The sequence below is a fragment of the Rhamphochromis sp. 'chilingali' genome (assembly GCF_963969265.1).
Source record: "Rhamphochromis sp. 'chilingali' genome assembly, chromosome: 15".
Lineage (NCBI taxonomy): Eukaryota > Metazoa > Chordata > Actinopteri > Cichliformes > Cichlidae > Rhamphochromis > Rhamphochromis sp. 'chilingali'.
The window spans coordinates 20,356,685-20,372,857 of NC_137942.1; the positions used below are offsets into that span (position 1 = coordinate 20,356,685).

At 40.6% G+C, this 16,173-nt stretch overlaps 1 protein-coding gene across 1 annotated transcript; it reads left to right on the forward strand.

Annotated features, from left to right (window-relative positions):
• The first annotated feature begins 52 nt into the window (after positions 1–52).
• On the forward strand, positions 53–14,221 carry slc17a7a (solute carrier family 17 member 7a). Its single transcript, XM_080904700.1, has 13 exons — positions 53–168; positions 6,580–6,832; positions 7,581–7,699; positions 7,896–8,010; positions 8,100–8,187; positions 8,401–8,487; positions 8,679–8,821; positions 8,918–9,067; positions 9,248–9,380; positions 10,089–10,199; positions 11,545–11,672; positions 11,797–11,866; positions 11,950–14,221. Exons 1-13 carry the CDS (start codon positions 107–109, stop codon positions 12,240–12,242), a joined length of 1,752 nt encoding a protein of 583 aa, XP_080760826.1. The 5' UTR covers positions 53–106; the 3' UTR covers positions 12,243–14,221.
• The last annotated feature ends 1,952 nt before the right edge of the window (positions 14,222–16,173 follow it).

The window sequence follows — 16,173 nt, forward strand, 5'->3', positions numbered from 1 at the left end:
AGAGAGAGCGAGAGAGAGAGAGAGAGAGAGAGAGAGAGACGCGCTCGGGCAGGACAGGAGGGCGCACGGGACATCAGCACACCGGCCGGGTCAAGGAGCTGCAAAGATGGAGATCCGACCAGACAGGTTTAAGGCGGTCGCGGGCAAAACTTTGGGGAAAATTCACAGGTACACTGATATTTCAAATGTTCTCAACTCACCCCGGATTTGTGCGCGTTTTTACGCCTTTTTTCTTGCAACACATATCAGTGCTGTTGGTGGCGGTGCTGTTGGTGCATCCGTCATCTCGCTCTCCTCCAAGCAGTAATTTTTAACACTTAAAAAGTTGGTTCTTTTTTTATTTTAATTGTAGAGGAATGTGTTGGGTTTAACCCTTCACAAAAAATAGCGACAGAAGTCCGCGTTTGCGCAGTAGGGAGTTTTGATTGTCACAAGTGAGAGGAGAAGTGTTTTATAATGGATGAAATCCATAATATTTTGAATAATTTGGTTTATTAGGAGGAAAAAACATGACACACTGTCGTCGCTGTAACAGAAGCCCATAACGGGTACTCCATAGTGTTACAGAAGTTATCAGTGAGAGAAAAGGAGTGTTTGTTCTTTCTTTCTTTGTGGTTTGATGCTTTATTGCATTTATGCTTTTTTTATTGTTTGCGCTTTTGTTCGATGTTGTGAGGCTCAAAGTGGTGTTGGAGAGAAGAAGAAAGTCTGGTTACATAATGTTTCCGTGCGTTATTGGCACGACCAGGCTGAATGAAAGCGCTGGCCAGATAAAACCGGAAAGTTTAAATCTTTAGTTTCCCGGTATAAATTACATTTCTTGCGCTCCAAATTGTTTTTGCCGTATGTTTTTTTTTCTCTTTTAAATAATGTGACTTAAAAAATGATTTGCAGTTTTTTGTTTGTTTGATCGTCTTAAAGCGAAAGAAGGATTTCATTTTAATTGTTATGAAAACGTGTTTTGGATTATACTAAATGAATGAAATGAATAGAAACGACTGAAATACGGTGTGAATTTCTAAAGTTTTTTAATATTTCAGGCTGAGTTTTGAGTGACAGGCATATAAACTGTTATTTTAATAATCACCTGCGTGATAAAACACACAAAACCTTGTGGACACGTTTCCTTGAAACTGTGTTTTTCCACATCTATTTTTTTCCTACCTGACAATACAAACCAAATGATTATTGGTTGTTGCCATCAATTAAGAAAATTATATGTAGGTTAATTGAGACTGAAAATAATTGTTAGTTGCACCAATAAATAAGAAAGGTCGATATAAAAAAGACAACTATGTCACTGCTGCAGCCTGTATGGTACATAGTTGATGTCTTTGGAGGTGCATGCAGGTACTTATTTTAAAAAAAGAAAAGAAAGCTTCATAATCCTCTCTGATTATGAACATTTCAAAATGCTGCATATGTGTAAATAAAGTACACATGAGTGTGAAAGTTGCTACACAGATTGATGTACTGATAATATTTCAGTTTAAAAATAAATAAATAAAAAAAAGGCAGATTAAAGACAATCATAGAACCTCATGCAATAACCATTGCTTTAAGCTTTGGCTCTCCCAGGATTTGAGGTAGCAACCAAACGTATAAATCCTGTCCTGAAATAGCCTGTTTTTGCAGTCCAGCTGTCGAGCCATGCAAATCCCTAAACTCTCCCCTCCCACTCATTCCATCCCATGCAAGCCATGTCACTTCCTCCAGCCACTGCCTCCTCCTCCTTCTTCCTCATCCTCCATCCATTGAGACACCAGCAGCTTTCAGCCTACTGGGGTCTCTTAAATCAACACACACATGCCTGTCTCGTTTCTCTCTTACTGTTCCACACATGCGCATCATCACCACAGCTGATTCCATGAGAGATGTGATGTGTTGGATTGGATTCAGGTTGACTTTAGTGGGTGTTTCCTCAGCTTAGCGTGACCTCGTGGTTTTATGCGGTTGCATGTGTCAAGTGCAGCCAAAGAATAAGAGAGCAGTGTGTTATGGTTTTGTGTATGCATGTGTGTATATAAAGCTGTATATGTGTGAATGCGTGGTGAAACTTGGGCATCCCTGCACTGTGTAAGCAGACGAGTGTGTCTGCGTGCAATCTCACCACCTCACAGACAAAACCGTGATCCCTCCTGATGAAAGCAGCCAGGAGTTCATCTATTATTTAAACATTTTCTCCATCAGAATGCATCTCCTGTTTCTATATTAAACTCCACTAGGTAAGCACAAACTTCAGCGCTGTAAGGTCACTCCACATCTCTGCTTACATTATTTGCTCTTTTATAACGTTTCCAGATGGATCCCCCAAATCTGGCTATTCTCACAGCTCTGCATGAAATATAATCACACAACTGCTTCTTGGTTTTAATTTGGGTTGTGTGCAAAAGTTACTAATAGTACCCCAAAGACGCTATCATAAAAATGCCTCGCTTCGATTTATTAAAAGACTTTTAAATGCATCTGCAGGATTGCTTGGCTACACAATGAGAGGCTGTGCTGTACTACATGTGAGGCAATACAGAATATGACAGGTAATCCATTTTTAATCCATCTTACTTGCAGTGGAGTGCATTTTTCAGCTACTACAGTTCAGTGTCATTGCAGAAGTGCTCTGAATAAAATAAAAGGAAAGCATGCCATCATTTAATCCCAGCATTTAGCATTAGTTTTTGTATCATATGTAGGATGTCTTTGTCATGGATTTCCTGTTAGTCTTGATAAAGCTATGTCTAAGGAAAAAAGCAGGTTCAAGCTTGAACACAAAAGGCAAAATCTTACAAGACACCAAGTCCACATTTGAGACACTTCTGTGTTTCCTATTCTTATCTTTTATCCGTTCATCTGTCTCTGTTGTTTTGTGTGGAACATGGGCACAGGTTTGTGAAACAGTCTTCACAGATGACCAGAGATTCATCTACAATAGCCGTGCCACTTTGGAGAGTCAGCTGCAACGACTCAGCATGCCTGGTTTTTGGCAGCGATGCTGTCCATGCTGTCGATTTCAGCATTTAGTGTCTGCTTCACTTGTTCAGTTTGTGAGGAAATATTTTAATGTAAGCTAACACGTGGTTCGATTATCATATTACGACCCCGTGCAGCTCATTGTTGAAGTGTTGTTCTCTGGTGAATGTAGCGAGAAGTGTTGTGTGTGTGGAGACAGCACTCATACTGCGACTGAGTTATACTGTGTGAGTATTTAGATAATACGTCTATGAAGGTCACACGTGTAACTGTTAAATGTGTGTGTCTGTGTGTGTGTGTGTGTGTCAGCAGGAGAGAGAGAGAAAAAGTGGTGTGACAGGATGGGGAGGAGGGTGTCTCCCTGGGTGACACAGTCCCACCGAGACCCAATCTGTTCACTTCAGGGAGAGCGAGAGGCTCTCAAAGGATGGGAGAGGAGGGGGACAACAACAAAATCACTATTAAAACTACAAAGTGCTCGGAGAAAAAGTAAAAATCTAATCTTTAAGCTACTTTGCGTGCTCCAAAATGCTGAAATGAGACAAAAAAAAGAAGAAAAAGAAAAGGAATAAAATCAAGAATCAATTTAAGCTCACAAATATGGAGAAATAATCACCAGGGTGTCTGGTGTTATATAATATTTTTACTCCCTCGCTGTCTCACTCTCAGTCTCGATCATCCTCATATGAGAGGATTACACCGAATACTCTGTGAATTGGTGATTTTAATACAGAGTCTAATAAAGGCCCCGAGTCACCTGAGAGTCACTGTGATTTTATCAAAGCTGACAGAATATTACAGAATCAAAGTGTGCTTACAAACACTCACAGTTTAGCAACAACTGTTTTATTTTTTTATTGTTTTAAGGAGTTTCATATAACATACTTTTAATATATAATCAAATTTGTGTAACACCTTACACCAGTTAAACTCAAGAGGTATTGAAGTCTTCACGCTGGGGTTAAACAGGTTTTAGGACTTTGCTTCTTTTGTCTAGGTGAAAATCATGAGCTCTGTTTGAAGCGTGTGCCTCCACTGAGCCTGCTACTATTGTAATTATGATATTTCAGAGAGCCCCAGGTCGCAGGACTCCTGCCTGCTCATGCTCGCTTGCTCATTAATTGTTGACAGCTGAGACCAATCAGCTCCATCAGATGAGTGGAAGCAAGCAGTATTGTGAACCTGTGTCTCTTCTTCAACACAGAGCTGGTAAATTTTACCAGTCAGCATGTTAAGAAGTAAGAAGTTTGTGTATAAGAATCTTTTAAGTCTTTGCTTCTAAGCTGGAAATTCCCTTGCTTCAGCTTTGTACACGAACACAGGGGGTGAGGCTGCCTTTTAGTGGAAAGCATCTGTAATTAACGACCATTTTTTGCTGTGGGGTAGCCTCGTTAGCTCTTAGCATATGGGCAGGTGTCAAGCTGCAATCTGTCTTGAGGTTTAATGAGGATTCTCCTGCAGCCTTCACCAACTATGAGGGAGGAGCTCCACGCGGGGGGACAAGTCAGCACATTTGTTTAGCGGCAGGAGCGTGAACAACTGATTCAACAAATTTATGTGCACGACTTTGCTTCTGTCGTGCGTCGCCCTTTTCAATGCTTCCAGGATTTGGTTGCAGTTTTTTAATTTCTTGTATTTGATCCACTGGGAAACACATTGCAAATCACGTCCTTAGGTCAGGACACTTTGTGTGAAAGGTCAGCAATGAACACATGATGGTCCCATTTCCAAGTCAGTCAGATGGGCCATTCTATAAAAATGTAGACCATTAACTAACAGGTGAGGCACAACCTGAAATTTTGCAGCTTGACGCAAAAGCTGAAAAAGGCTTTCTGAGTTACAGAAGGACTAAAAAACATGACCAGCATGAACTCAACAGCGTGCCGTGATAGAGGGAGAAACGTGCTGAATCGTGCCCAGCAGAGTCAGTCTGTCCATCCATATTCATTTCCGGAAGTAAATCATTTTTGTAATCCTAATCTTAGTGTAGTGACAGATTAAGAGGGAGGGAGGGAGATGGGATGCAGCCTCTCTAATCTCTCACAAATTCCAAAAATGTTGCTTTCCATTGTGTTTTCTGTTATCTACTGAAGAGTAGAATATTTCTTTATGTAGGCAGTTTTAATTATACTCGTAATTGCACTGACCTGTCTTCTTGTCTTGCGTTTTAGTTTGTTTTTGACAGATTGCATGGATGCATATCGAGATTATACAGAGTGTGCTGTGTGCAAAAGGGGGAGGGAGTGGAATTCACACGCATAACTAAAATAAATATAATGACAGCGGTGGATGACAGACGGACAAATGGTGGCAGATTGTGGTGTAAAAGCTGGAGTAAATAATTTATCTAAAAAAAAAAAAAGGTCAATAATTAATCAGCATCAGAGGCTGACTTGTCTCGACTTTGCACACTTGCTTTCTAACCTTGTTTAAGCCCCGACCTCCAATGAAACGCTATCTTTAAAACACAACCATCGTCACCTCGCCAGCCTGACCCCCGTGTTGATTGTGCTTTTTTCTGTGCGCGATTCTCCAGCTCACTGGCTAACTGGATCACCTCAATGGAAAGTGGATGGCGGACACATGATTCGCTCTGCTGCGAACTCAAATTTAACAGACAGTGAACACTGATATATACATTCACTGAAAAAATGGTGACACTTTGTCTAATGTATATCTGTAGGTGTTGTTTACTTAAATCTGATGGAAGTGTGTGTTTTTGTTGTGAGTATGAAGGTTGCAATACACAGATGGCTGCTCTCTGACTTCTCTGTATGACTTCTGTTGAGGGGATGCTCGACATGTTGTTTTACAAAAATGGTCACACAAACTGAACAATAGCCTGGAAAACAAGTAGATCACCTCACATGGGCTAAAACCATGGGATTTTAAGCGGTTAAAAAACAAGCAAACACATTTTAGACACTTGCACCCCTGTCTTTGCAGCTCGGTAAAGTGTAACTCCTTAAAAGCTGATTTCCTACAAAAGTTCCTTTTGTAGTTTTAAACATAATGCTAATTTGTTAAGCAGATTCGGCTGAATGATGTCATAAAAAATGAAGGCATTTAGTGGTGAGGACACTATCAGAGTGAGAGGACCAGTAGGTTCCTTGGATCCTGAAGCAGAGACGACGCGGCTGTCGTAGCTCCTCGGCTTGTGACAGCTGCTTCCACACACTGGGACGTGCTGAGTCAGGCGTGACCCCGGTGTGGAGCATGATGTCAGCCTGGAGGAGTGCGTTTGTAGGAGGAAAAAGAGAGAGAGAGTGCAAAATCTTTGCAGTTTAAAACATGCATGAAGAAAAGATGCAAACTCTTTGTCACAGGCTCAAAATAATCTGGTAACTCCCGGTGATGTCAGCATGGAAGCTGGAGACTGAACCTTTCATAGCTCCTTTCTAAAGGAAGCTCACACTTTTGTGTTCCTGCTTTTTTTTTTTTTGCAGTTTTACTTTGATTTGTTAGATCAGATCATCTGTGAGGCTAGGCATAAAGATCACCGAGGCATCGATTTCATTGCAGCACATTATAATACACAGAATTTTGTCTTTTGCACCATTTTGTTCACTTTTACCCCAAAAGCCTAACACATATTCTGCTGTCTCCCATCAGGCTGATTGAGAAACGGCAGCCAAATGGAGAAACTATTGAGCTGTCGGCGGAGGGTCGTCCTGAGCTGGTGGAGGAGAAGGAGCTGCCTGTGGTGGACTGCACCTGCTTCGGCCTGCCCCGGCGGTACATCATCGCCATCCTGTCTGGCCTGGGCTTCTGCATCTCCTTTGGCATCAGGTGCAACCTAGGTGTGGCCATTGTAAGCATGGTCAATGATCATACTGTCTACAAAGGCAACAAGGAAGTACTTGTGGTGAGTAGCAGAAGAGAAATTAAAACTTCTGTGCCTTTATTGACCTACTTTATGAATTTGATATTAAGCCACATCTGCAATAATTGTGTTGGAACACAGGTAACATGCAGTATTTTCACAGTACCAATGAAAGTTACTGTCTTAAGTCTTTTTCTGTGGGATCACTTTAAATCTTCATTGGACTATATCTAATGGTTTATATTAATCACAGTATGCAGTGTGTTGTATTGAGGCTATCCCTTTTACAATGTAGTTGGTTGGAGAAGAATAAAATTTTGTAATTATGTAACTTTTTAAATGACTTGATAAGTCATAATAAGTAGTGTCATGTATTAGAGTATTAGACTAAAGCTGAAAAGTTCTATTAAGGCGTTTTGATGTTGGCATCATCTTAACTGCTGATAAACAAACTTTACTTTGTGTAGTGATATCAAATTTTCTAAAGTCCTGCAGTCTAGGCCAGCTCTGTGCCAGCTTGCCTTGGCTGTGGTTCAGGAGTTAAAACAGTTCATCCACCAATCGAAATGTTGTTAGTCGATTCCCCAGCTACTCAGGTCTGCACGTCGAAGTATCCTTGAGCAAGATACTGAACCATTGGTTCTATTTAATGTATTTATCAGGGACATCCAACTCGTGGGCTTTGTGGTTGGGGATGATGAACCAGAGTTGCCCTTGACCTTAAGTTTTCAAGGTAATCTCCTCTGTTGTGAAGTGAGCTAAAGTCATATAATTTTTTTCTTCTCTCCAGGCTGCACAGTTCACCTGGGATCCAGAGACAGTGGGGATGATTCACGGCTCCTTCTTCTGGGGCTACATCGTCACACAAATCCCGGGTGGCTTTATATGTCAAAAATTTGCAGCAAACAGGTTAATATCTCCACATTTATGGTGTCAGATCTGGTTGAATTTGCATACATGCTAGGTGTGGAAAAAAGAATAATTTGAATCAGAACAGTAAGAGGCAAAGCAGCTGAACCAGCATTCATAGAAAATGCCAGTATTGGGATGTATTGGGATTTTTTTATGTTCTGATGCCAGTGTTACTGTCCTTTGTGTTTTTAAGAGTTTTCGGCTTTGCCATCGTGGCCACATCGACGCTCAACATGCTGATTCCATCTGCCGCTCGCTGCCATTACAGCTGCGTCATACTTGTCAGGATATGCCAGGGCCTTGTAGAGGTAAATATGAGTTTTTGTCCACATCTGGACTCTGTGTAGGACTATTCCCACATGCACAGGTGTTTCCCTGACCGTATTCTATCCTTTAGGGCGTATCATACCCAGCCTGTCATGGGATCTGGGCCAAGTGGGCACCTCCTCTTGAGCGAAGTCGATTAGCCACGACAGCTTTTTGTGGTAATGTCAGCTTCCTGTCACCTCACAGATCAGTATCTACAATGTCTGCACAGGTTCTGTGGGTTTGAAGACACGTTTGTGATGAAACTGCTAGAAGTTCATCTAACGTTTAAGAGTTTAAAAAGACTATGATGGCTCTAAAACATGTTGAGTGCAAGAAAGAAAGATATAAACAGGGTTTGTGCCTTCTTTGTGTGTGTGTTGTCTTAACAGGATCCTATGCTGGGGCAGTGGTGGCCATGCCTTTAGCTGGGATACTGGTGCAATACACTGGGTGGCCTTCTGTATTTTATGTCTATGGTTAGTACAAATATGTGTTATATTACTTTTATTACTATCTTTCTCACTAAGACTGCTCATGCAAATTTCCCTAAATGTCCACTATTTGATTCTCTTTAAATTTCCACAACTCCTTTAAATTCTCGTTCTCTCTTAAATGTTCTCTTTGTCTCCTATGTCTGTGTCTTTCTTTCTCTCTCTCCCTCTCCCAGGCAGCTTTGGGATATTCTGGTATTTGTTTTGGATTCTGGTGTCATACGAGAGTCCTGCAGCCCATCCCACCATCTCACCAGAGGAGAGGAAATACATTGAAGATGCGATCGGAGAGTCTGCATCATTTCTCAATCCCCTTCAAGTATGTGTATTTAGACCCATGCACTTGGCTGAGTCTGCAGTTCTTAATTGGTGGAGTTGGTGCATATCATTAATATCTTATTACTTTTTGTGGTAGAAATTTAAAACCCCGTGGAAACACTTCTTCACCTCCATGCCAGTCTATGCCATTATTGTGGCCAACTTCTGCAGGAGCTGGACCTTCTACCTGCTGCTCATCAGCCAGCCGGCCTACTTTGAAGAAGTCTTTGGCTTTGAGATCAGCAAGGTGAGTTAGCATGGCATCCAAGCTGTAGGGTCAAAGCAAGTAAAACTGTAATTTTCCCACTTGGTCAGGACAAATTTGAACATCTCATCATCCTCCCTTCATTTTCCCCCCAAAAACACTATTTTTGCCTTTTTCACGCACATGTACACACTGTCTGCCTCTCCTATACATGACTTTCAGGTGGGCATAGTGTCAGCTTTGCCCCATCTGGTGATGACAATCATCGTGCCTATTGGGGGCCAGTTGGCTGACTACTTGAGAACCCACAACCTGATGTCCACCACCAACGTCAGGAAGCTCATGAACTGTGGAGGTGAGGCTATCAAACATAAGAGCATGGCTTATGGTTTATGAGCAGAAACTAAATAACTCTATACAGCTCTGGTGAACCGTCTTAGTTGGCCAACAGAGCCTATTAAATGGGTATGAGGGTACCATAATTCTCTGACTCTGCAATTGTCATCTGACACTCCTCCCAGAGCACCAAGGTCTACGAACCAACTGCTCTTAAATATCTTTAGACCGTGGCTCAGAAAACTGACAAATTATTATTTCACTAAAACTTCATCCTATTATCAGCTGGAAATTATAATAGCATTTCATTTTTGCTGCAGAAATGGCTGCAAAAAGTTAAACAATTCTTTCAGTACTTTCTGACACATCACAGTGATTAAAGCTAAATTAGAAGCATTGCAAAAATAAATAAATAAATGTGTAAAGATGAACTTATTAATGATGCTGTAGTTCTCCTAAAATTAAACATATGAAACTATGCTGTCAGTTGTGGGGCATTTAGCAGCTTGCAGTTAGAATATTTAAAGTGCAGTAGCTGCCAGCATTAGAAGCAAATTAATATTTCAGCACAACTTAAAGGTCAAATCAGCGTGTGCATAAACACGTGTACAGCTTCAAACACTGAAAATTACGGCATATTGGCACTGCCTTGACTGTAACAACAGGGTTTGTTATTAGTGTTCGTAATTCCTTTGTGTTGATGTGGATTTCTTTGGAATTTCCACAGGTTTTGGGATGGAAGCCACCCTCCTGCTGGTGGTGGGCTACTCTCACACAAAGGGTATTGCCATCTCCTTCTTGGTCCTGGCGGTGGGATTCAGTGGATTTGCTATCTCAGGTAATCTATGTTCTAAACATGTAAGGTGAAAACCTGACTTGTCGTGTTACTGTTGCTACATGAAGGTGATAGTAAGGTTTAATGAGAGACAATGGAATTTTAAGTATTGCTTTAAATGTGAGCAGGACAGCGGTAAATCAAGTGTTTTGGATAGTTATAAGTGAGGAAGAGACTGGAAAGAGAACAGGGCAGACACACTGCAAAGGACCAAGGGTCAGAATCGAGCCCAGGCCTCGTGGGGTGTGTTAACCTGCTCAACTACTGAGCTAAACTGGTTCCCGTTAAAGTTTTAACTTAAAAGTATGAAAATGACACATTTTCTAGATTCTGTTGACATGTGTTGCCCTACTTACATTTTCCCAAATGTTTCCAACAATATTTAAAAACAAAGAAATCTGCACAATGGTTTATTTAATTTTGTTGTGTGTCATCTCCCCTTTACTCATCCCAGCCATTGTTTTATAGTCACAGCACCTGGGAACTTTGCAGTCATAGAGTCAACCACGAGCTCCTCTGTATAACAAAGTATACAGAGTGAAATTTGGGGCCATCTGTTTGATAGATGAAGCTTGGCTAAAATTGTGTCATGCAACAGGACAATGAACAGAAAATCTGCAACAGAATGGCTGAAAAATAAAGAAAGAAATGATCTTGAATGGTTCAGTCAAAGTCCACGCTTCAACCTGAAAGCATTGCTGTGGTGAGACATTAGGAGAGGTGTGTATGAATCAGTTGATGCGAATCACAATTAACTTTGTAAAGTTATAAAGAACAGTTGGGCCAAAATTCCTCCACATTGATGTGAGAGACTGATGAAGTCATAAGAAAATTGTTATTTCATGTTATTGCTTCTGAAGGTTTTCACAGTATTATAAAATCCTGTTAAAAATGTTCCAATTTACATGACTGTAAATGAATTTGCCATATTAGTTAGCTAGGTTAAGTTTGTTTAATGGTAATTTACCAATCAAAATTAATGAGTTTTGACAGTTTGATTACAATAAAGCTACATAATGAGAATAAAACTTGACATTGATAGGACTTTAAAATATGACCTAATTTGCAAACATGAGTCTGTCAGTCAGCTGTAGTGTTTTCATTGGCAGCATAGACTGTATATCAAAGATGGACATGGCATCCCCAGTTGGTTTGTGGATGACAAGCTGTGCCCGCTACTACCTGGAAATGGCTTTATATTTCACACACAGACAGATATTAGATCATTATCTTATTAAACTGTTTGAAGTGAACGTCGTTAAGACGAAAATGTGTTTTTAAAAAATGATATCATTTTTTCTATCCCCTAAGTGTAAAAATCATTCTGTGTTTTTGCTCTTTCACTCAGGGTTTAATGTCAATCACTTGGATATCGCGCCTCGATATGCCAGCATACTGATGGGCATTTCGAACGGAGTGGGAACGTTATCTGGAATGGTGTGTCCTCTCATAGTTGGTGCCATGACCAAACACAAGGTGACTCATTCACGTGTATCAACAAAGCTGAGCATAAAGCTCAAGATGTTTAATGAGTAAAGACACACCAGGGAGACTTGTTCTTGTTCTTTCTTGTGCTAAAATACCTTTTGAATCATTTCAGACGCGTGAGGAGTGGCAGTACGTCTTCCTTATAGCCTCACTTGTTCATTATGGAGGAGTGGTTTTCTATGGTAGGACTTTGGCTCTACAGTGTTTTGTAACGCATCTCTAAAATATCGCAGTTTCATTGCTGATCTGTTTTCTTCTTCACTAGGACTCTTTGCATCAGGAGAAAAGCAGCCTTGGGCAGACATAGAGGACACAAGTGAGGAGAAGTGCGGTATAATCGACGAGGATGAACTGGCCAATGAAACAGAAGAGATGTACCGTGGAGGGGGGCAGTACGGAGCCATAAGCCAATCGGGGGCTGGTTTCAACGGTGGAGGAGGAGGAGGAGGAGCAGGGTCAGGATGGGTGACAGACTGGGATAAGTCTGAGGAGTATGTGCAGCCGCCCGGATATAACTCCTACATGTACGGGGGAGAAGTAGAGAAGGAGCTCACATAGAAGACTGACGTGACACAAGTTTTAAAAAATAATAATAACAAGATAAAAAAAATGAAAGAGGAAGGGTGTTTCTGGAGAACGACTGCAAGAGAGTCACTGAACAGACCTGCTGTGTGCTTCTTAAAATTTATAGCAGCACATATCAAAAGAGTGGATCAGATTCATTCCACTGTAGGTGTGTGTGTTTGTGTGTGTGTGAGAGAGAGAGAGACAGTGTGCGTGTGCAAGCATGTGCATGCAGAGTGCTAAATTTACACAAAAAAACTGATTTCATCTTCATCAGAACTCATCTTACATCCTGATGCTGATGCTCATTGTGATTGGTCAGGAGTTCTGTATCCGCAACTAGGAGATCCTGTGTGTGTGTGTGTGTGTGTGTGTGTGTGTGTGTGTGTGTGTGTGTGTGTGTGTGTGAGAGAGAGAGAGAGAGACAGAAAGAGCGAGAGAGTTGTGGGCCTGTATAGCAACTTGCTGAAGCCACTGGGATTGTGTTGTTTTTAATTTTTTATGTGTGAGTCATGCATTTACTTTTATTTTGCTGGGAAAGCACCTTCAGAGCCTCAGTTTTAAAAACCTCACACTTCTATTCAATGCAGAATTCATCACCAAATCCAAGCTCTCAAAGCTCCCAGATAAACTAAACAGACGCCACCAGCCACGACGTCACTGAGTTTAACTTTCAAACTTCCTAATCAAAGTGAAAAGAAAAAAGGTGCTTAGGTGTTGTAAAGTCGTACGTAGATGAGTGTAAAGCTGTAAAACTTCCCTTCACCTGTGTGCTTGACTTTGCCGCCTACAGTTTCTCACTGCATCTCATGTCCAGCCACGCTTACAGGTCACAGTCGCCAGTAATCATCTGACAATTCCCACTTTCTATTCAGTGTGTATAGTCTCCCTCAGCTTGGTACATATTTATAACACTCCCAGGCCTCCCAGCACTTTCTGTTTATGCCTTTTCTTGTTTCTCTGGCAGCCTCTCCCTCCATTTTTCCTCCTTGTCTTATCTTTCTCTCAACATCAGTCGTGTTTGTGCGGGTAAATCCAAGCTTTTCAGATCGACTGTGTGTGTCTGTGTGTGTGTGACAGCAAGTGTGCTGTTGTGTTGGGTGCAGGTGCTGAAAAGTTGTGCAGTGAGCATATTTAATGGACACAGTGGTGCAGTACTGTGCCAGCCCTCATATTTTCCCTTTTACACACAAACACACACAGGGGGGCTAATTTCATGCGAGTGCACAGTGAATCGTGCAGACAGAGTTTGATAGGCGAACATTATTAGAGAATGTGTGAAGTTCAGCTTCACTTATATCTTGTAAGAGTAGAGAACCTCAGCTTCCTGCCTGTCAAGCGCACTGGCAGCTGGGAAATGGAGTACAGTCACATACGGGCGAGGTAATCTGTAGTAGTACTGGACTTGTGTACACACAGACACACACACACACACACCACTCCTGCATCTGTTCGTGCTGACAGACAGTACATCTGTTGGTGGTACTCAGTGGGTCATGTTTGCGAGATAAAACTGCAGTGCTGGACTGTTTAAAAAGGACGTGTTTGATTCACTTGGGGGTTTAGTTTTTAAATGTGTTGCTGTGTCGAATAATTACAAGAAAAAAAGTGCAAAAGGTCAGTTGCCATTTTTTGAGTGAAAAGTCTTAAAGACGTGAATGATGATAACTGTGAACAAGTTCATTTTGTGCGTGTTGTATCAGTGTATCTTTGATCTGCTTTTTTCTTCTTTGTCTCAGTTTATGGCTGCTCCAATGTTTTCCTTCCCATCCTCAATGAAATGTGTGGTTATCTGGTGGGATTTGGTGTAAAAAAAAAAAAATTAAAAAGACAAGAAAAGATATGTATTTAAAAATGCAAATATATGGAAAATATTTTATGTAAAAAAGTGTACATGTGAGATAACCTTGTGTATAATAAAATTCAAGCAATTTAAGATGATGTCACTATTTCAGTGCAATTGTGTCATCGGGATTTTATCACCTAAAACATGATGATGCATTAAAATGGTGTTGGTTTTCAGATTGTCGGTGCTTTGTCTTTCACTCTCTCTCTTTCTCTCGGAACAGATGGATGCAGGATTATCGCTGTGATTTTAGGCAAAGATTAGATAGGACAGCAGATGCACTCAGTGGGAGAGTGAGGGGGAAACATGGACGTCACAGACAAGGGAAGTGAGCATGATGGATCAGGCAGGGCCTGTCCACGCCTGTTTGTATGTGCGGTGCCGCTTCCTCTAAAGCGCTTGTAAATAAAATTTTAAAAAAAATTAACGATTCGCCGCAATAACGTATTTATTTTTGCTCTATTGAAAGAATTGAGTTCTGCATTTTTTATTGTTACAATTATAAAATCATTCTGTTTCCAACGGAGCTGAAATAATCTCCCCAAGCGATTTTCATCGTCATCTTTTAATAATTTAAAATCCACTCAGTCAGCGCCTTTATTAACGGTTCAGTTGGTTCTTTATTTTGAAAAGAATTTACCGGAAGTATTGCCTACATTGACATAACTCAAGGGTTTAAAAGTTGCTTTGAACACTAGAGGGCAGTAAAGATTCGTGATTTTTAATAATCAGGTCCAAAATTCTACAACCCTGACTCCAAAACAAAGGTTGGACTCTGTGTAAAATGTAAATGAAAAGTGAATGCAATGATTTGCAAATCTTATTTTAAAAAAATCTCATGTACCATTTTAACAAACACAATAGGGCAATTTTGAATGTAGAATTTGAAAAAAGGTTGGGGCAGGGCCATGTTTACCACCTCTTTTTTTAACAACAATCGATAAACATCTGGAAACTGAAAGATCCGCTGCTAGACTTCCAGATGAGGAATGATGTCCCATTCTTGTTTAAAATAAGATTCTAGCTATGCAACAGACTTGGATCTTCTTTGTTGTATTTCTTGTTTAATGCTCCTGATGTTTTCAGCTGATCTGAACAGCACACAGACCAGTTCAACACCCATACTCTTCTACTAGGAACCAAAGATGGTGTAATCTGATTACTTTTTTCAAGTAACGAGTAAAGTAAGGGATTACTATTGCAAAAACGGTAATTAGGTTACTTTCCCGTAGGAACGCTGCGTTACTGCGTTACTAAAACCGTGATTTTTTGCGAGAATGTCTCACGACAGTGACGTAAGCGAGTGCGTCGTTAGTGACAACAGCTGTGTGCAGATCATATCGATTGTGGGAGAGAGTATGAGCGTGCGGCGTTTAAAGCGTGGAAGTACTGACCTTACTTTGAGTTTGATTCCATAAAAAGTGACAAAAACATTAGCGTCCGCTGCTCACTGCGTGGGAAGAAAACTTCTTTTTACACCGAAAAAAACCCCTAAACTTCCAAGCAAGCACCGAGTGCGCAACAACGTAATGGGAAACTCACAGAGAAACTCGCGGATTCTTCAACTGACCGCGGCACACCTGCACCAGGGTAAACCTCCGCCTACCCTACTCCTGCTTTACAGGTGAAAATAGAGCAAAAGGACCGCTGAGTCTTTGACATTATTTATTTTCTGCTGTGTTTTACTTGCATCTATTTGAAAGACTGAGTGTAAACACAAAAAACATTTTATTTTATGTGCTGGAATGTGTAGAAAATAGGTTTCAATGTTAAACTAATTTATTCAAGTCAGAATGTTGCATATAATTAAATTTTCACTTGATGCATAAAGTTAAAAGATTAAAACTGATAAAACAAGTTAAAAAGGAGACTTTTCCATTTGATTACATTTTGTATGATGGATTATGCAGAAAAAGTAGAATTGGGCTGAAAGATCTATCACTTTATCACCTCTTCAGGTTGTAAATCGTGTTTTTAAAAAGTAACTAAGTAATTAATTACTTTTGAAAATAAGTAATCAGTAAAGTAACGGGATTACTTTTTTGGGGAAGTAATCAGTAATTAGTTACTGATTACTTT